This window comes from Aphelocoma coerulescens, chromosome 4A, assembly GCF_041296385.1.
Source record: "Aphelocoma coerulescens isolate FSJ_1873_10779 chromosome 4A, UR_Acoe_1.0, whole genome shotgun sequence".
NCBI lineage: Eukaryota > Metazoa > Chordata > Aves > Passeriformes > Corvidae > Aphelocoma > Aphelocoma coerulescens.
The window spans coordinates 18869195-18889341 of NC_091018.1; the positions used below are offsets into that span (position 1 = coordinate 18869195).

The 20147-nt window shown below is 44.0% G+C and overlaps 1 protein-coding gene across 7 annotated transcripts in view; it reads right to left on the bottom strand.

Moving 5' to 3' along the window:
* CAPN6 (calpain 6) overlaps positions 1-20147 on the bottom strand; it is a 49266-nt gene that overhangs the window by 11520 nt on the left and 17599 nt on the right. For all 7 annotated transcript variants that reach the window (XM_069015644.1, XM_069015640.1, XM_069015641.1 and 4 more), the window contains 6 exons: positions 8185-8316; positions 7514-7722; positions 6952-7144; positions 3390-3583; positions 1697-1774; positions 369-564 (listed from right to left, as the gene is read on the bottom strand). In XM_069015644.1, the coding sequence (XP_068871745.1) occupies positions 369-564; positions 1697-1774; positions 3390-3583; positions 6952-7144; positions 7514-7722; positions 8185-8316 (1002 nt within the window). The remainder of the gene's footprint in view (positions 1-368; positions 565-1696; positions 1775-3389; positions 3584-6951; positions 7145-7513; positions 7723-8184; positions 8317-20147) is intronic.

Genomic DNA, 20147 nt, shown 5'->3' on the forward strand with positions numbered 1-20147 from the left:
CCTCACAAAACACAGGGATTCCCACTGGGGGTTCTGAAGGAAGGTTTATCTGTTATCAAATACCTCACAAAACACAGGGATTCCCACTGGGGGTTCTGAAGGAAGGTCTCTCTGTTATCAAATACCTCACAAAACACAGGGATTCCCACTGGGGGTTCTGAAGGAAGGTCTCTCTGTTATCAAATACCTCACAAAACACACCTGGGGGTTCTGGAGGAAGGTCTCTCTGTTATCAAATACCTCACAAAACACACTTGGGGGTTCTGAAGGAAGGTTTATCTGTTATCAAATACCTCACAAAACAGGGATTCCCACCTGGGGGTTCTGGAGGAAGGTCTCTCTGTTATCAAATACCTCACAAAACACACCTGGGGGTTCTGGAGGAAGGTCTCTCTGTTATCAAAGCAGCCTCCAGAGCGGTTCAGCAGGGGCTCTGGATGCTTTGCCCAAGCCCCATAGATCATTTCCTTCTCCCAGGTCTTGTGGAGGCTGAAGTAGGAGGTGTTCACAGTCCGGCAGATGTCCACATCCGTGAAATTCTTACACCAGTCCTCAAACGTCATCCTGCTCCAAGGAACGCCAGGGAAGTAATGGTTTGTTTAAAAATCAACAGTGATACTCATGCAAAGAGCCAAAACAACACACAAAATCTTCCAGTAATTTGATGAGGAGGCATTGCTCAGCTGTCCACGGGACAAAGTGATTCACTGGAAAGCTTTCCATGTGGAAATACTCGTGAAGCCACAATCACAGAGTCTTAGAGCTTAATTCAGAGCAGTATCACTCAGGGGGTTTGGTCACACCTGGATCTGTTCTGTTGCATCTCCTAAGCCTAAAGGACAGGTTGAAGCTCCCAGGCTGGATTTGATAACACATTTTATAAAGGCCAAAGAGGTCACCTGCAATTAAAGCAGGATCCACTCCTCATTACTGGAGTCCTTGCTGTCACATCTGCCCCTGAGCACGACTCAAACCTCTGCACTCTGGACAGAGCTTTTATTCAACCCCATCTCATCTGTGCCTGCTAAAGGAACAGGCTGGACTGCAGAGCAACTGAGAAACTGCTTGGGTCTCTGAATTACCATCATGGCCTGGCTTATTAATGGCCCAGAGCCAAACCCTGCAGCTGCCAGTCCTGACAAAGCCAACAGAATTCTTTTCACACTGAGCTGTGCCAGCTCACTTGATGCAATATTGATCGTCTGCTGGAGAAGCTGCTGGGCTAAGGATCTAAGCTTTAAGCAAGGTTAAAATTACTAGAGCTCTAGAGATTGTATAGAGAATGAACACTTCTCGTTCCCATGCTGGAAAACATCAACAAATATCAAAATTCACTGCCTGCAACTCTATTTATAGATGCCTCAGCTGTGGCTGACCTCCAGACAGGCACAGCAGGCAATAAACAGGGCTGTCCGTGTGTTCAATATTTGGCATTGTGTCATGTAAACCAGCAGGTGTTCTCCTGGTTTCTGAGAGATTGTCCTAAATATAGACAATATTGAGAGCTACTAATTTTGTTCTACTAGTTTTAAATCCATTTTTATTATTCTTCCCTGTCATCCCTTGGGAATTTGAAAGAAACAGACCTTGGGATGATTTTATCCCCATCTGTTTTTTGGAGCTGTTAAATGGCAGATTAATGACAGTTACTCAGTGTAGCCAGTGTCTCCAAAGCCTTCACATCACTCCCACTCACCAGAACTCTCCATCATTCTTAACAGTGAGCCCCAAGTTCTTGCACTCAGAATCGCTGACTTTCTTCCACTCTTCAGAACTGAAAGAAGAAAAAAAAAAAAAGAAAAAGAAAAAACAATAACAAAGATGATTACTAACTTAAATTAAAAACTCTCACCTGGAAAAAAAATTGGAAGTAAAAATCTCTTCTGGTCCACGGTTTTAAAAGGAATGTCAGAGTACAGAAAGGGCAGGTGATATTCATGAAGAAAATGTGAGGCTTTCAGGAGGGGTTTTAAAACATTAATTGATTTGAAAGCTACTAAAAAAGAAGGAGATGAATAGGAAATGGGCACAACTAGAGCAGAATCTTATTGATTTTCTTTGTCACACCCTCCATTAGGACTCTTAAACACTTAAACAGCTGGTTTCCAAGGTCACAGGAGATTGACTCCATTCCCTGAAGGCCCCTCAAATGAAACCTGGTTTTCCTCCTTGGGAGATTATTGAACGCTTCACTTAGAGCAGAGTATTCTCTTTGTCTTTTAATCACCTAAATAAAACAGGCCTGAGGTCTGAGATTTCCCCAGGGAGCCTTTGAGAAGAAACTGCTGGAGCCTGAGCACAGTGTCCAGTTTCCAGAGGAACATTACAGTGCACAGCCCCTTCAGTGCCTACACAGCCCCTGCAGGCACCTGCTGCTGCAGGGGAGCACACCCCCAAAATTCCAGCAGCCTCCTGCTGAAACCCAACCACAGATCCCATCCCTGATGGGTTACACCAGACAAACAGAGCCACGACTCCTCACTGCCTCTCCAAAAACACTTGGAAGGCTGAAGCTGAAGGTGGCTGGCAGGAGGGAAGGGAGGCTGCTCACCAGAACAGACATTTTCTTTAACTATTTGGAATTTAGTTCTGTGAGACCAAAAGCCATGGGCCACTGTCAGAGGCCTCAGTGCTGGCACCAGTGGCAGCTGTGTCAGACAGAGTCTCGTGGAGAACCCCAAGGGCTCAGGTAAAACAGGACACAGTAGCTCTTTTGTGCATTCTTTGCACTTCAGCCAGACCAATTTCTCTGAAAGTAGCAGATTTTTGCTAGCTAAAGCATGGATTAGAAGAAATTAATATGCTGTTGTTGAGAACACTGCATTGTTAAATACTAAATCCTGGCTGGTGAGCCCAGTGCTGAACTGTCACACATTTTCATGTATAACTCACCCATGATGGAACACCTCCCCCCTGCAATCACTTCTGGCATTGTGGACGTGCCTGCTAAACCCATGGCCCACATGAAAATTCATTAGAAAATGAATTAGAAAGAAATTCGAAAGAAATCACAAATATGGCACTTATACAGCATTTTTCACCCGCCACTTAAATTATCTAAAAGACTTTTACCATCCCCAGCAGCTGGAAATGACAGATGAGAAACTGAGTCACAGACACAGTCTGGTGAAGCTGGGAAGGAGCCTCATGTTCTTGACTCATGAGCTGTTTTCCTTCCAGTGTGCCAGAAGAATGATGTAAACAGTAAATAAGGTCCAGGGAGCCACAAACTCCTCCAGGACGTGCTCATTTTCTCAGAGGAAAATGGGCAGAGATGGCACAGAGGTTCAGCCTCCCTGAGTACAGGGGGGTCTCACCAGTGTTCATCCACAAATTCCAGTGGCCCCAGCACAGCTTCACCCCTTTGCCACTGGGTTTGCAGCTCTTACCTGTCGCTCCAAGCACCGTGCCATTCTTTTTTCCCCCAGGGATTCCTCAGCCTGATCATGAACAGCTTTTCTGCCTTGAGGGAGAGCACGAGCCTCTCCCCGAGACGAAGCTTCCTGATGGCAGTCACGGAGTAGGCATGGCCCACAATAAGCCCCATCTCTGTCTCTGCTTCGCTGGGACGGCCAGGGGACTCCTTGGGCACGAAGAATGACAATTGAACAAAAAGAACTCGCATCTCTGAGGAACCTGACAGCTCCAAGTTCAAGGGGAAGGACAAGGAGAGCTTGTTTTCCTTCCCGAGTGATTTGAAAAGAGCAGCACTGGGAATCTTGGGGCTCACTAGGCTGGGGTTGGGCAGGATAGTGCCAGGCAATTCCAGAGCACAGGGGAATCCTGCCTGCTGCAGCCAGTCTGTCTCATCCTGGCCTCAGAGCTGGAGACAGGGCTGATGGACAACCTTTACCAGCCCTTTCAAAATCTTGTCCTTTTTTAAAAATGGCTTTTCTGGATGCTGATGCCCAGACTCTCTGGGGGTGTCCTCACCTGGACACTCAGGAATTTAGCTGGTGAGTCCAGTGGTTGCTCTTGTGTTGGAATAAATTTGACACCCAGGAAGAACTACTAGCAGTGGGTAAAAATGGGAGAGCACAGGCAAAGGCAGAAAAACTTCCAAGCCATTTGTGAAGCCTGTCCTGCAGCTCACTCAATCCTGCCAGGGCTCTCTTATGTGGCAAAGGGAAGATGTGTAGGGTGCTTTAGGAACTGGGTTTGCCCATCATAAACTCCACATAAGAATCCCAGTTTGCAGCAGTGGACAGGCTGGCCCTGAACTGTCCCTAAACTAACCCTAAACTGTCCCTAAACTAATCCTAAACTGTCCTGTTGGATGATGTAGGCCTGATCAGATGCTGATCTAAGAATACATAAAAGTAGCCAAGCTCTGAAAAAGAGCACAATTTCATTTAATGCATCCAAATCTCCTGATCTAAACCCAGAAAAACAGCATCATACAAAGATTCTGGAGTTGTTTTGATGCTCCTGGATCCAGATTCTCCACACCTTCACTGAATCCAGCCAAGCCATCCTTGAGTCTGTCTTGTCTATATTGGGCTATCACCCATAGGGCCTGGAGACACTCATTCCCTTGGACATCAAGGAAAGAAGATTTGACTCAGTGCAGATCCTTGTAATTACCTAATTAACGCTCAATCAAGCCTTGGCTTGGTGGTGGAGAGAGCAAGAGGTATGGTCTCTTGGTGTAACTAATGCAAATATTTAAATATAAATATATTATTTATAATTTATCATTATGCATTAATATAGTAGTATAAACATGTGAATATTTAAATATAAATAAGGACTTAACAGAGTTATGGAATGCACATAGTACTTCCTCAGATATTTTTACCCCTCTCAAAATTTAACTGGTCTAAACAGACAAGGCCCTTGTCCTAAGGCAAATGTTGCACTGATATAACAGTGCCCAGTCCCCAAAGGTAAGAAATCACATTAAAAAAAAAAAAGAGAGAGGGAAAAGAGAAATTTCTATCAAATTGGAACTGACAGATGGTCTGGCAACTGTGAGAGTCTCACCCAGCCCTCTGTGCCTCTCGCTGACAGCAGCTCCCAAAGAATCAGCTCAAGTGTTGCACCCAGACTGGCTGACATTCCCACTGGCTCTGGGCTCCCTCCAGTGTAACACTTTCACTCGCATTTTTCACAACTAAAAGCAAACAAGGAATCCTTGTCAGCACGGGAGTCTGTAACTTCTCCTGCTGCCTTTGTTATCCCCCAGGCTTTTCTCACTGCTGGCCTTTCCCACCTCATTCCAAAAATATTTATTTATTTATCTATTCAAATGAGATATTTAAACATCTCCTGTCTGTTCACATTTCCACATGGTGATGCTCAGGGCCATTTTGTAATCCAAGGAAAATGATGACATGTTTGTAAGGCAGCAATGAAGCCACTTGAGTATTAAATATTCTACACCTAGCAAGCTCCACTGTGTGTATAATACATCAAAAAATGACAAATGCAGGCAAACTTAGGAATGGCCTCTCTGTAATCAATGTTTAGAAGCATTTGTGTTTAATTTGGCAGGCAGAAACATAATGCCAGGCATCACTGAAAGCATTACAACTGCCTAATTAATTGCTTTTTTAAATACAGCTCCCTGTACTGAGTCTATCCCCTCACCAGATCCATGTTAAGAAACAGAAGTGCCTTAGCATTTGGGAACAAGCTACCATTCCAGAAACAACGTGTGCAGTAACAATTCACACCAGGAAGTCTGCTCTGCCAGCCTGGTCTGAGCAAATCAGACAGAATTCTTGCAAATAAAAATTCAGGCCTTACAAAAGAAAGGTAAAACAAAACTCAAAGACCTTGATGATTTTGTTTCTGAGCTGTTTCCTGATGTTGCTGGAAGGGACAGTTCAGGAGTCCTGCTCTGTCCCAGGTTAGTCCCAGATTAGGTTAAAGTTTGTGTCCCAGAAGGTGCCAGGACAGTGCATGGCCAGGGCCAGCTAAACAGGTACCACTGTCAGGAACCTCCAAACACAGCTGATTTTCTGTTGTTCTTAACAACTCCACAACTCTCCTGATACTCACAAGAATTTCTGAATGAATCATCTTCGTTTCACAGATGGGGAAATGAAAGCAAAACGTTTAAGTGATTTAACTAAGATCAGCCTCAGCTAAGGTCTTAAACTGAAGCAGGGCCCATGGGAGGAAGATGCTGAAGTGCACTTAGATGCCAACCCTGCAAATCCCAGAAAATGATCCCTTTTCTGTGGGCTGCTGGGTTAATGGTCCATGATAAATGATTTTTAAAAATCATTTTAAAGCAATCTCTTAGGAAATATTCAGGTGCCGTGGCAGTTTGTCAGCCCTTCACAGGTGAGAACAGCTTTGGACAAGGTGAGAATTTCAGCACTACCCCGTCAGGGCCTGACATTATATAGAAGGGGAGTTCAGCCCAGTTTGTCACTGGTTTGCCCCTGTCTACTGACTATGGGAACCTCAGGGCCATGGGCTGCTAATGTGGGCACTGAGTTACCTGCCTCACAGGCAACTTCTGCAGGTTAATTCCAGTGGGGACATCATTGTCAAACAGCTTTACCTGAATGACCAGGTGAGCTCAGCCTTGCAGCTCAGCTCCCCTGATACCCTGACTGCACTGGCACAATCAAAGTCAAGAAGTCTCAGCAGCTCAGTGCCAGAGCTTTTTTCTCTAAAGAGATTTCTCTAAGTAATAAAGCAATTGAATGCAGCCACCTGCTCTGTAAATTAGGATGGATTTATCTCAGGTCAACTCACAACTGTGACCATTCAGAAAGAACAGCAATTCAGACACACAGTGAAGTGGCAGCACAAGCAGTTGTGATTGTGTTTAGTGGCTCCTGGAGCTGTACTGGGCTGGAAACATTTGCTAGATTTCTCCACACAAAGCTTTTCCAAACAGGCAAAGGAAGGACATACTCAATGTACCAATAATGGTATTTCTTCCAGAATATTTTCACTGAAATAAACCCTTGAAATCCAGCTCTCTGTACTCACCGAAATGGAGCAGCTGATGAACCCTCCTCTTTTATGCACTTTCATCAAGTCTTCAAACAGCTTCATCTGCTCAGAAATAACCTCACCATATTTGCCCTCTGCCAAATTAATGGATTCTGCCACTGCTCCAGTGAAATCCACCAGGGCTTCTGCAGCACAGCCTCCATCCAGGGCTTGGTAGGATCCAGCCAGCCTGGAGGCAACACAGAACATTCCCAGTTTACAGGGGGCTGGAATGAGTGCTCTAATTTGGCTTGAATGGAGGGAAGATGTTTGTGTCTCACCAAGGGAAAAACAGAACAGAACAAAAAAAGCCTGAGCAGATTGCAGATAAATCTTCCCTGGTCTCTAGGATCCTTAAGGATTTGGGCTGCTGAAGTAGACTGCGTGGCACTCCTTTATGGTTTACATCCTTAACAGAGACTAAAGAAAGAGTTTTCAGTCTTTTTTAGGTTCTCTACCAGCAGCAAAACTAAAAACTATGGAAAGTCTGCTAGAACTGAAAGACAAAACGAACAAGGGACAACACTGAGGACTACAAGGACAAGGAACCAGCTCATACTTAGCATAAGCTTTCTCCAGCAGAGCACTCCAGAGCTCGTTTCTCACGTTGGAACAGCAGTAGATCAGCTCCCCATTCTGTGTTGGCAGCAGATCATCAACCACCACCTCTGTCCACTCTCCAAAGCGCCAGAAGCGGAAACGGAAAATCCCAGCGTATTTCCCTGGGTTTTTAGCGTCCCATTCCTGCTCGTTATAGTCTGGAATCACCTGAGAAACCGTGGAAGGGGAGGGTCAGCAAGTGCCCTGCGTGGAGTTTATTCCTGGGGCAGACTGCTCTGGAACATGGGCCGTGCTGGCATTCAGCTCCATGAGCAGCTGACCCTACACAGATGAAGCAGCAAGAAGAGAGAGTGAATTTGGTACACAGTGAAACACAGCCCCACTTCAAAGAATATTTCAGGAAAGTGAAATTCATACTGATCTGCAGAGAGAGATAAAAAGAACTGTGCTCTGCAGCTTTGTTCTGTCTGTTCTTGGGTGCTCAGTGTGGAGTGAGGAGGTCTCATAACATGAAAAATAAACTGTTAAAGAAAGGGAAGATTTGAATCCACCAAAACTCACCCCTTATTAATCCTAGAGAGGAAAACACTGGCTGATAGGCAGGGAAACAATCAAGGTTAGCTTGCTTGATTTGCTTTATTTCCCACCCCACACACATCAGTCACCCACCTGCTGCCAGAGGCTTTTCCTCAGAGCCAGGCAGGAGCACGCAGCCACAAACCAGCAGTTCCCCAGCCTGCCCTGGTGGAAGTCGTGGGAGCTCATTCCATTCACAAGTAGGTGGGGGTCTTCACAGAGGTCCTGGCAAAGCAAACCAGAGATTACTGGAGACTCCACCCCAGAAGTGATCACACCATCCTTCCAGTCAAGAAAAGCAGCAGGAAATGATGCTGCTGACACCTGAGCTCTGAGCTTCTCCTTTCTTCACTGCCATTCCCTTGGCTGCCACACTGGAAACCCTCCTTCAGCAACAGCCTGAGTTACTGCAGTGACCCCAACCCCACAGGAGGAAGAGAATACCTCTTTGTGAAGCACCTTTTATCCTCTGGGTCTCATAATTCTCATGGATCTGGCTCCTGTTAGAACATTTTGTTCCTCCTTTCCTGGCTCCATCTCTATTCACATGCAGATTCCCACAGAGCACGGCTGGATCTTCCTGGGATGTCTCCTTGCTCCTCCCTGCCTTTCCCCTTGCACTAAAGGGAGCACCTCCAGTTCCATGGATCCTGGGGAAGCCACAGGGGTGCATTTTGCAGCAGTGATGTGTTTGTTCCCAAGAAATCCTTGGCAGAGGTGTTCTGCTGAATGGAGAGGGAACGTCCCACAAACACTTCAGCAAAGAGGTAATGGGACCATCCCTACCTGGTGTGGGACCTGCTGGGTTCAACCCAGTGACTGCTCCTGACACTCTCCCGTCAGTCACTGCCCTTCCTCACTGGCTGAGAGGATGGCAAAGCAGGCAGGGGTAGGAAATTCTGCTCTTTCACAGTTTGATTACCCAAAATTTCAACCCCGTGGAAATGATCCTATGTCCAAGCATTAGAAATGCAGAATAAATAACTCCCTCTCACCTCGAAATGGCAGGAGACCCCAGATTTCCTGCAGTCTGTCCTGTTTGCCATCAGCAGCAGAGGAAGGAGCTGTGCCCCTTACCTATGGATTCCCTCTGCCCTTTGGTAATTAAAGATGATGATCCCAAAATAGCAGGAGTGCAACCCAAGCCTGGCTACAGACCACACGCATCTCTCTGATGTGGCTCTGACAAATCAGTGCCAGATGACCACATTTCCAGAGCAAAGAACCACCTCAGTGCTCAGCTGATGGTGTTCCTGGGCTGGTTTAGCCAATGGCACCTGAAGTCAGCTCACAGCATGGAATTCATGGAGCTGCAGCTGTTTTCCTTAAGAAAATTATATTTTTGGCATGAGACTTTTCTCATTAAATAACAGCTGACATTTTAAATGCCTTTTGGGAAACAAGCAACTGATCATTACGTGACACTGATCTTCTGTCAGCAATTCTCACGTGTGCCTGCACTTAGGGAAAATTCAAAGCTTATTAAGAGACCTTAACAAAAACCTGGATAACAAAACGGTGCCCAGGAGGAAAACTGGCCACGTACAAGATGCTCATCAGCATTGTGGACAGATCCATTCAGCCTCCCTGGGTGCTCTGATATGGAATGGCAGCAGGACCTCCAGGCTGGCACTTCAGATGATGTAAATCCACCCACTTGCAGGGGTTGACATCACTTGGCTACTTGGCCTTCATGGTGGTAGCACACATCCCACATCCACGTGGGCTAGATTCCAGTTTCATATCCCATTTCCTGGCATCTCTGGCATTAGTAATTTCTAGTTTGTTTTTCCTTTCAAAATGTTATTTTGTTAGAATAATAAACGAGGGATAAACGGAGCCATTGGGGTTAAAAGTGTCCAAACTTTTCTGTCACTGGTGGAAGCCAAAAACTTTAATTAGTTTTAGAAAGAAATTAAGCACTGCTGTGTATTACAAATATCTTGTTTGGTTTGTTTTGATAAAAATAACCACATTAAACTGCCATTTTTTAATTGAAGTGTGTCTCACATCTCACAAAGCCCTCAGAGGCAAACCAGAGCAGCATGTGCCAAGTGCCAGCATTTATGGATGAGATCAGCATTTGCTGACTGCCAGGGCCCAAAGCAAGCAAGGAACAGCAGAGCTCAGAAACAGCACCTCCCTGCTTCCACCAGAGTCACCAAATTCTCCAGGATCCTGCTTGATAAACCCTTTCTGATTAAACCACCTCCGAGTCCTGGACTTCTGGGGCTAAAGAACAGCGTAAAAATGCCACCAATTCTGTCTCTTTTGTCATGAATTCTCCTGTCATTACAAAAGCTTCTATGGTCACTGTCACTGCGTGGCTCAGATGAGACACAATTAACACTGAGGCACAACCTAGAGCTCATTTCAGCTCTTTGCCCTCTTCTGAGCTTTGTGATCTTCACCACTTGTGCCATATAGCAAATTCTAAGGAATACTTTTATCTATCTAAGCCACAATTCCCCCAACACAAGTTAGAAATGTGCTATTTCAATATATTATTCTGCAGTCCTTGTGAGGATCTTTAAGCATTTCTGGTTGCTCCAAGCATGTAATAAAAAAGGAATTAAAAAAAATCACTTTTCTCTACAATGCTCCCAGCAGAGATAATTTAGGATAGTTGAGGACCCAGCCAGATACTATCAGAGGAATTACAAGGAAGAGACACTGACATGAGACGTGATCCAGGCACTTCAGAAGTCCTGATCCCTTCTCTCACTTGCTGCCTAAGCACCCAAGCTTACTTTCTCCAGCACCCTTTAAAGAACTCAGCCCTAGCATGAAAAATAATCCAACCCACCTTTGCTTGCACACAAGACCCACAGAGGCAGGCACTATCAGACTGATCTACTTAAGCCCAGTAAGCATTCCCTTAAATTTTTTAAAAGCAGTTTGAATTCTGTCAGAGCTGAGAATTGTTCCCATTTTCTTCTCTTCTCCCACCCTGCTATCATCCTGAGTCAGCTCCTGTAGAGACAGTGTGGGGAAGCAGGGGGAAAGGCAATTCTTTCTGAACATGGATGCAAAAATTCAGCTTTAGCTGCAGCTGACACTGAACCAACCTCATCTAAAGGAAGGCAGCAAAGACAGCACCCTGTGGTTGTGGAGCTGAAGAGGTAAATGGGATTGTCCATCCTGTAATAAAGCCCAGCTGTGCTGGCATGGTCACAGAAACGCTCCCCAGACCAGGCTGTGTGCCAAGGCATTTGCACTTAGCCCCAAGAAGCAAAACAACCAAGCCCAACTGCGCTGGATACTCCAGTGCATGCAAAAAGTCTTTTACAACCTTGTTATGGCTGAAAAAGAACCTGCCTGCAGAGTGAAAAAAGAGAAGTCACCCCTCAGGGGACATTTCTTAGAGAAATCTCCATCCAAAGAAACCTGGGGTCAGGTGTGACCTGACTGAAAAAGCCCTTGCTGAGATCAGGAAGGACTTTTGTCAGTGCTGTTACACCATGTAAACCCACAAAAGGCAGGTTTAGCCTCAGGTTTGTGTCTGTACACCCTGAGCTCGGGATGTGCAATTCCTCTGTAAACTTCATGCCCATCATCCAGCAGCATCAGCTCCTGAGAGCAAGATGATACCCAGTGCTGCTCCAACAGAAACTGAGCTGCACATAACCAAGGGGAAGAGCACAGAACTCCAGCCTTGTGTAAAAGAAAACTCAGCTCTCTGGGGATTGAGAAATGCTTCTTCCCCCTCCTCCCTCTCCACTAAATCCTGTTACAAAATCAAATGCATCACAGACATTTTTATAGTGTTCTTTTTTTCCCATTTTCAGTTTGGGTTAGCGGTGACTAACACTCAGTCCAGGAGCTCCAGCCTTGCCCTGCCTATGGGACACATTTATTTGGGGAGGATCTCAACCCGTGTTTTGGAAGAAAAACCCCAAAAAATTGGAATTGGGCAAGATGGTGTGTGTATCTTGGCTGCCTCTAGGTTTCACCTGACCCCTGGAGCACTCAGCTGCTCTCTCCAGAATGCTGACAGGGCTGGGAAGGGCTCAGTGATGGGCCCTAGGGCTGACCTTTTTCTGAACCTCCTAACCAAGTGTTTGCTGAAGCCCTGCCAGTCCTCTGCCACTGCAGCCCAAAAACCACTCCAGACTGCAATGAAGGATCTGCTGTTCTCCCAGAACCCTCATACAGGAACAAACCACCTCAAGCCACCTCTTGCTGCACTACCTGAGTTCGTGCTGCTACAGAACTGCAGCACATCCATGACACTTCTGGAGAAAAGCTGCCTTGTTTGAGAATAACACTTTGTTTCTCACTGGATTTACCAGAAAACAGCCTTTGCCTCCTGCCTTCTTCCCCTTGTACCTATTCCCACAATTTGTGTGACTTTTCCTCATAAGCAGCAATCAGAGATGCCATTCTTAGGACAGGATTCACCTCAGGCAACATCAAATTCTCTCAGCAAGATGTCCAAACTCCCCTGGAAGCCATGCACAGACTTTACCCTGCCACTGCCATGGTGCTGTGACACTGGAGAGAGGCCTGATTATGTAAACCAATAACTCAGAGCAATTCCAACCCCTATGAAATTTGATTTTCAGCTGTTCCAAAGCCACAGCAACTGTGACATAACGTGGGGAGAAAAAAAATTAATGGAAGTCCCAATTTAGTTGGTTAAAAATGTATAAATTTCTTGAAAAGAGTGAGAGTTTTCCATCCTAAAGGCACCATTTTGGGGTCACTAATCTGAAGTTTTCTTGGAAAATGCTATTATGAGAATTTACTCTGATTTTCAGGTGGTGATGCTCCATGAAAAACAGGTAAAAAACAGCATTTTAAAGAAAATCTGAATGCAGCCATGCACCAAAGCAGGGGAAATGTCTTTTATTGCATTAAATGCAGTAAAACAGGATGGCCAAGGACAAAGGCAGTCCTTAGAGCAAGTCCCTGACATCTCATCCAGGCACACCCTAACGTGGCCAAGGTCAGACATGGGCTGTAAGGCCACTCACAGTTCATCAGACTCAAAGGCCACCCACTGTTTAGCTACATCTTTTTATTGCTTCCTCAAAACATGTTTGTCTATCAAATTCTTGGATGAGTTCCCTCAGATGGGGAATAAAAACAATAAGAAAAGGAGGTTGGAAAAAGTCACACACACTTTTTCACAGCACTGAACTGTTCAGGACTGGAGTGGAACTATTCCCAGGTCAGTACTCCTGACTGTCCAGCTCTGGTTGATGAGGAAACTATTTCCTTTGCCTGATAATGAGCATCATTTTGGCTCAGGGGCCATGATCTTGTCCAGTCTGACCTTCTGCTGTGTCTCAGGGGGCTGGTGATGATGCAGCTGGAATTCTCCATCACTGCCTTTTATGAGGAAGGGAATTTGCTGTTTACAAAAGAGTATCAGGCAGATTTCAGCAAAGTCACATTTATTTTCTTTATTACATTGTATATTTTGTGGCAAAACTAAAGTCAAGTCATCCAAACGTTGTCTGGAGTGAAAATTCAGATTAATCTGGGAGATGATTTGTTTTTCCTGCAAAGGAGATGTTTCTCCCTTGCCCAGTGGCAATGCACAGACTTTAAAGGTTAAAAAGCATAAGTCTAAACACCACATTAAAGAGAATAAACCCCTTTAGCAACAAGTTCCTCCTTTCCACATCCCTTTTCCAGCAGGGTTTGCTTTCAGCCTAGATTCCAGTACCTACTAATCATGGCATTTCTCTCAGACACTTTCTTAAGGATAAAAATCCTTTATCCTCTTCTCCCAGACTCCTCATCTCTTTCAGACAGCACCTTGAGGTGTTCTCCCACTTATTTGCTTCAAGCAAAAAGATGTTAATGCCTGGGATAACAGTTCAAGGTGTAGCCAGTGACACCTTCGAGACACACTTTTGGAACTGTGATCCAGCCCACACCATTTTGGACTAGATGTTTGCTTCTTAACATAAAAAGAGGAGCTGTAAAATGACATAAAGCCCTGAACATAAGACACAAGCTTCCTAGACTGCTAGATGAGTTGAGCTATATCGAATTTTGGATTTTGAATTGGTTTTTAATAGAAATTTTATTCTAGCCAGCACAACACAGTTTTGCTGAGCCTATGAAGGTCAGAGTCTATGGAGGGTCTCTGTCCCAATATGACACATATCAGACTTAAAATTCTACTCTGGACATCCTTTCTGGCAAAGATCAGCCTCAGATGTAAACCAGGGTATTTGTCTGTCAGGAACACAGGGAGTTCCAATTCTAAGCTATAAAAATACTGCCTCAAAAGTGCCACAGCAGCATTCATTTTACTCCTGAATACTGAAAGCACTTTTTTGACTCAGCCAAATCAGTGTGTCACCTTCACAGTAACCACCAGGAAGGATTTTATTTACACATCTTGAAAGCAAACAGCAGCTTCTATCTCTAAAACATCTTCTTAGACCTTGCCCTGGGAAGATTTTCATTTAGCAATAAAGCTATCAGCATGTGAGATAAGTCTCTTCAGTTTGAAGTGATGACACTGAAAAACCCACACCAGTGACTTCCAAAGTAAGATTATTAAGCAAAATCACCGTTGTTGTATCTGCCAGGCAATCAAGCACATGCTTTTCCCTCTATGGAGGTTCTTTTGTCTTGCACAGATGGCTATTAGAGGACTAAAATGAATTAAATATGTTTGGATAAGGTGCTATTATACAAAGTGATCTTGAGGATTTCTTCTTTCCAGCCCCAAGAGAATTTCCAGGATAAACCAGTCTGAATATGCTTTAATGTTTTAATGCTAACCTCTGCCTGTCACTTTGGATATTATTATTATTATTGTGCAACTTAAATGCCCAAACCATTGAAAAGTCAGAGGAACCTGGCTGCTTTAACCACTTAAGGACTTGTGAAAATGTGGAGCTCTATCACTGAATATTCAATAAGATTCCTAGCACCATTAGTGATAATTAATTTTGGATTCTCTTCTGCTTCAACCCAAAACAAAGACTAGAGCAGATTCAGTCAGACAGATCCATGGGCAAGAGCCTTTGGCTGCCTGGGAGGACTCAGCCTGTCAGGCTGTAGTCAGAATATTTACTTGGTCATGATTTTATCCCAGCTGAAGCACAGTGAGTTTCATCTTCGTGATTAAATTGTTCAGACATTTAAGAGACTCCCTGCTTGCAAAGACACAGTAAGAAACTTTTTTTCTTATTTATACCATGCTGTTTCTTTCCGTAGCTCCTGAGCTTATTTTTGATTTTCCCAATATGATCTAAATACTCTGATTTGAATTCACCACTTCATTTCAGACAAATTCCTTTGTTAAACACTAACATCAGTGCCATCACTGAGAAATTACCCTTCTGATTTACCAGCTTAGAAATCTGGGGAATCCAAATAATCTCCCTGTTATCTTTTGCAATGACTACTGGCAGCCACAGGAATATTCACCCTGTTATCTTCTGTGCTCAAAAACCCCAAACTGTTGCCAGATGCTAAAAGCAGACTTCATGGCTTGTAGTAATCATAGCAGAGCCACAGGAAGTGCCACACAAAGAAATACAAACATAATTTAAAAAAAAAAAAAAAGCACAGATGATTTAAAAACATTAATCCCTTTATCAGTAGTTAATCGAATAATTTCCCCATTGAAAAAAATATTAGATACATAGATTTTGATTAATATATAGAATATTTTTAATGACTTCACTAGAAAGTCCATCTTCCCTAAATGTGTATTGTAAATGCAAATATGCACCACCAATCACAAGATGGAACTAACAAAAATAGCCTTAATGAAAAATTGAAGTGTAGAAGAGCTTCTGTGTCCAACTGAAGACTTCACAATGAAATTAGGACAATCCTAAACTAATGGTACAGTCACTAAAAGATTTTTCCATTCCTCTTTTCAGAAAACCCTGTATGAGATCTCATACCAGTCTCACAGCACTTCCCAGATAACACAAAGTGTTTGATTTGGAGTTACAGGTTTGAAGCTACACTCTGGGTAAAACAAAAGGGATTCAGACCTCCAGTTCCTGTTATGCTTTCAAATCACCACAAAATTTCCTTTAAAGATGAAGGTGCTCTATGAATATTTAGGAATTGCTGTGAGAACTTCATCATTTTTATTTAATCAGGGACTAACAGCTAAAATAAAGTCAGTGAAAAACCTAGAGAAACATTTCTTAACTCTCAAAAGACTTCTCCTCAAGGGGAAGGGCCTGTTTCTAATAATGTTGAGGTTTGCTTTTCCCTTGTCTTACAACACAAGCATTTACAGTTCAGCCATTATGCTCATCAGAGGGATGCTCATTCTTAATTTTTTGCACATTTTGGAATGTCTGCTGAAGTAGCTTAACCTGGTCTCCTTGTGTCTTCCCAGCACAGCCTCCCCCTGCCCTCAGTGCCTACAGATTTCACTCCATCCAAATGCAGAGCTGCAGGGCAGATTTTCAGCTGTAAATAAATCATCATCACTTCAGCTAAAGCAAGGGCTGATGTTGCTTTAAACAAGCAGAGGTGTGTCCTGGGTTGAGGTGTATTCTATTACCATCCTCATGAGCTGTGGAAATCAGGTGGGGCAGTGTTTCCTTGCCTCCTCCCCCCAGACTCTCTTGCTGTTAATGGCCCATCGTTGTCCTGCCCATGACTCAGAGATAACTCCCTCCGGACCATCTTCTGTTGATGACTCCCAGATAACTCCCTCCGGACCATCTTCTGTTAATGAGCCTAATCAACACTTGGCCTCATGACTCATTACCCCATTGTGAGATGCTCCACCCAGAGGGAGGAACCAAGCATCCCATCGTGGATATAACTGGGACTCTGAGCACAAAAGACAGTGGCTCCACTGGATTTCCAGAGGACAGGAGCTACACAGCCACTGCTGGACTTTCTGAGGAAGAGCAGACCCCTTCTACTACAGGATCACCACTTCAGAGGACTGCAGCCACCATTCTACCAGACTGCTACCACCACCCTGCCTAACAGGGACTCAGGTTGTATCTTGACTCTGTCAGTGTTTTCTTTTACTTTCTGTTCCTTTTCTTTAATTTCCATTAAATTGTTATTCTGACTTGGTGCCTCTCACTGGTTTGTTTTCAAACGAGTACAAGGTGCAAGTCCCCTCAATCCACCTCTGTCCACAGGCTGATGCAGCTTTGGTTTGGCTCACGAGACATTCATCATGCTTTTAGGGAAATGAATGTGCTCGTTAAGACCAGGAATGAGAAATGCCATGGCTGGATTACATCTGAAATATTTGGATTACATTTGAGTTATTCCTCTTACAGTCCAGACACCAGCTGTTTTACCAGTTAGATCATGTGCCCAAATGTGAAAAGCAGCTTTTAGGCAACTATCACTTCTGAGGAGTTTTATTTGTGGAGAGCAGTCAGTGAGTGAAGGATGAGGGAGGAGAGGCCAGAGGATGAGGTACTGCATTCACATCTCCATTTAGGGAGGAAAATCAGATGGCCAAGGCTTAAATGCCCTTTATCTGGGGGGAGGAGGAAACAGGCAGCAGTGATCATGCACAGCAAATGCAGCTCTGCACAAAATCTTTGCAAATGGATTATCTATAGGGTTATCCTACTGACCCAGGGAGAGCAAATCCCTGAATTTTTGCCTTTTATCAGTTCTGTGCTTCCACCAGCAGTAAACTCACAGCAGCAATTAAACTCCAGACTTGCAGACCAAAGCTCAGCCCACAGGTGGATCATTGCTAAATGAGATTTAATTTCTTGCTCATCATCACAGGACCGGAGATTTAGTACAGTCTTAGGAAAAAAACCAACCCTATTTTGATAATTATTCACTGTATCAGACTAGAAAGTGCTGTCTCCAGGCAAAACTCAGACCTCAATGAGCTTTATACAGCACAGACACTTTATTAACCAGATCTTGGGGAGCCACTTGTCCACCTCCCAAGCCCAGGAAGGGTCACTGGAGCAGGCAGTGCCCAGATGGCTTCTGGGCAGCTCCAGACACAGATTTCATTTCCTGATGCTCAGGAGGTCAAGGTGGCCTCTGCCACCTGCAGCACTGGCCAAAGTTCAGTGCATGAAAACCAGAAGGTAACACTTGCTCTTATCAAAATGTGTATTTCTCCTGAGGAAGGACATTTTATTTCCTGAAAGCTGGAAAATGTGTAAATTCAAAATGTTTTAGCCTTTGTGATTAAGTTAGAAACAATGCCACATACAGGCAAGACAATTCTAAAAGGTTCTTTCAGCTGTGAAGGATTTTTAAAAGCTTCTTTTTAGCCAAGAAAACATACATATTTATTTAATCTTTAAACAGAATTAATCTTGAAGGAAACATGCATTTAGATCACAGGGACACAGCATGAAATTCAAACAAATTACTCTGCAAATCTAAGACAGAATGGCTTACTAAACCTCAAATTCCAGGACTTTGCTCATCCCAAATACCCTTTTAAATATGGAAATAATACGAGAAAAGTATGAAGCTCTTCACACAGAAAGCATTTTTTGGATGTGGATGCCTTCCACTCTAGCTGAAGAGTGTTGACAGAACAATACCTCCGTTTCCTTTGCAACTGGCACGTTTAGGCTGTAATTTTTCCTTCAGAGAAGTCAGACATTTAATTCTCTTGGAAGACTACATCAGTGAACTAACAATTACTGTAAGGAGACTTATGCTGGCTGGGGATATGATCCTCAGGCTTTTTGTTTTACAGTCTCAAAATAAATTTTACCATGTCATTCTTACCATCACCACATCGCCTCAGGACAAACAGAAGCTGTTTGAGAAACCAATTTTCATCTAATGACAACTGAACCAGCTAAATAAAACCTGACATTTGAAACTTTAAAGAAACATTCAGAGCCTTGGAATTGTAATGTTTATGTTCTAGAAATGACATTGAGGTCGTTTAATATTTCTTTTCTTTACAGGAAACAACCACAACAACATAAGAAAGCCTTCATCCTATCTGAGGGAGGGAAATATCAACTGGAAAAAGTGCCAAGAGAGATGATAACAAAATACCAGCATCTGGAGAGCTGTGTGCTTGGCAAGCATGCATGTCATTTACAAATGTTTGCCTTTAATTGTATTCCTGGAAGACTTGGGTGAATAATACCACTGAGCAAGTTGCCACTTTCCAAACCCTGCCACTTCATCCTATGGAAATAAACGCGACCCTCATGGAAGGGTGAGTGTATCCAAAGGGTATCACCACAAAAAATGGGAACTCATGCCTCACACTGCCCTGGTACCTGCCAGATGAGGGGGGAAGGATGCAGCTGTGTGCCAGGATATCCACTGCACCCCCAGCTCCTCTGAAAGCTGCTGGAGTGGGGAGGGCAGGGACACTGGCTGGGAGCCACTGTGGGGTTTTGCTTCCTGTCATGACACAGCCAGCAAAGAAAGGCACAACTAAAACCAAAGAATTTTCTGAGGTGACCCCAGAGACAGGATTGAGCCATCAAATTGATGTCATATGGGGCCCACTCAGTCACCAGACTGAACTGGAGAGGTCAGACCTGAAGGCTTTATAGTTCCTTGCTCATCTCTTCTTCTGGCCAAGCCCCATCTTAGCAAGACCTTCCAGGCAAAATAAAAATAAAATAATGGAATTCACAGAATAAGGGTGAGCAACAGCTCAATTCTGGGAACATTTTGGCAATTCCAAGAAGAAACATGTCACAACTCCCCCAGCTGAAATCATTAAGGACAAAATATTATGGGAGGAATGTTTTATCCAGTCAGAAACCAAGATGGAAACATGCCAAGCGATGTTTTCATGATGCCTCCCATACTCAGCCTGTTGGGGGACAGACAAAGTGACAAACAGAGCACAGTGACATTCCCAAAGCTTTGAAAGGTGCCAGGGACCAAAAACCCTGATGTTAATATTGAGGTGTACCAGCTTATACCACTGGTGGGAATAAAAGTGAGTTAAACTATGTTTATAAGTGTCTATTGTTCAGTAAAGGACGCTTTCTTAAAATAACATCCTCAAGAGAACAAAACAGTTATCTGTTTCAGTCTCAATAGAGCTTCATAAATTACACACCCATCTCAAAAAAAGTGAGGCCCTCCCAAGTCCTGGAGCACTGTGTTCTCCCACATTTTCCTTT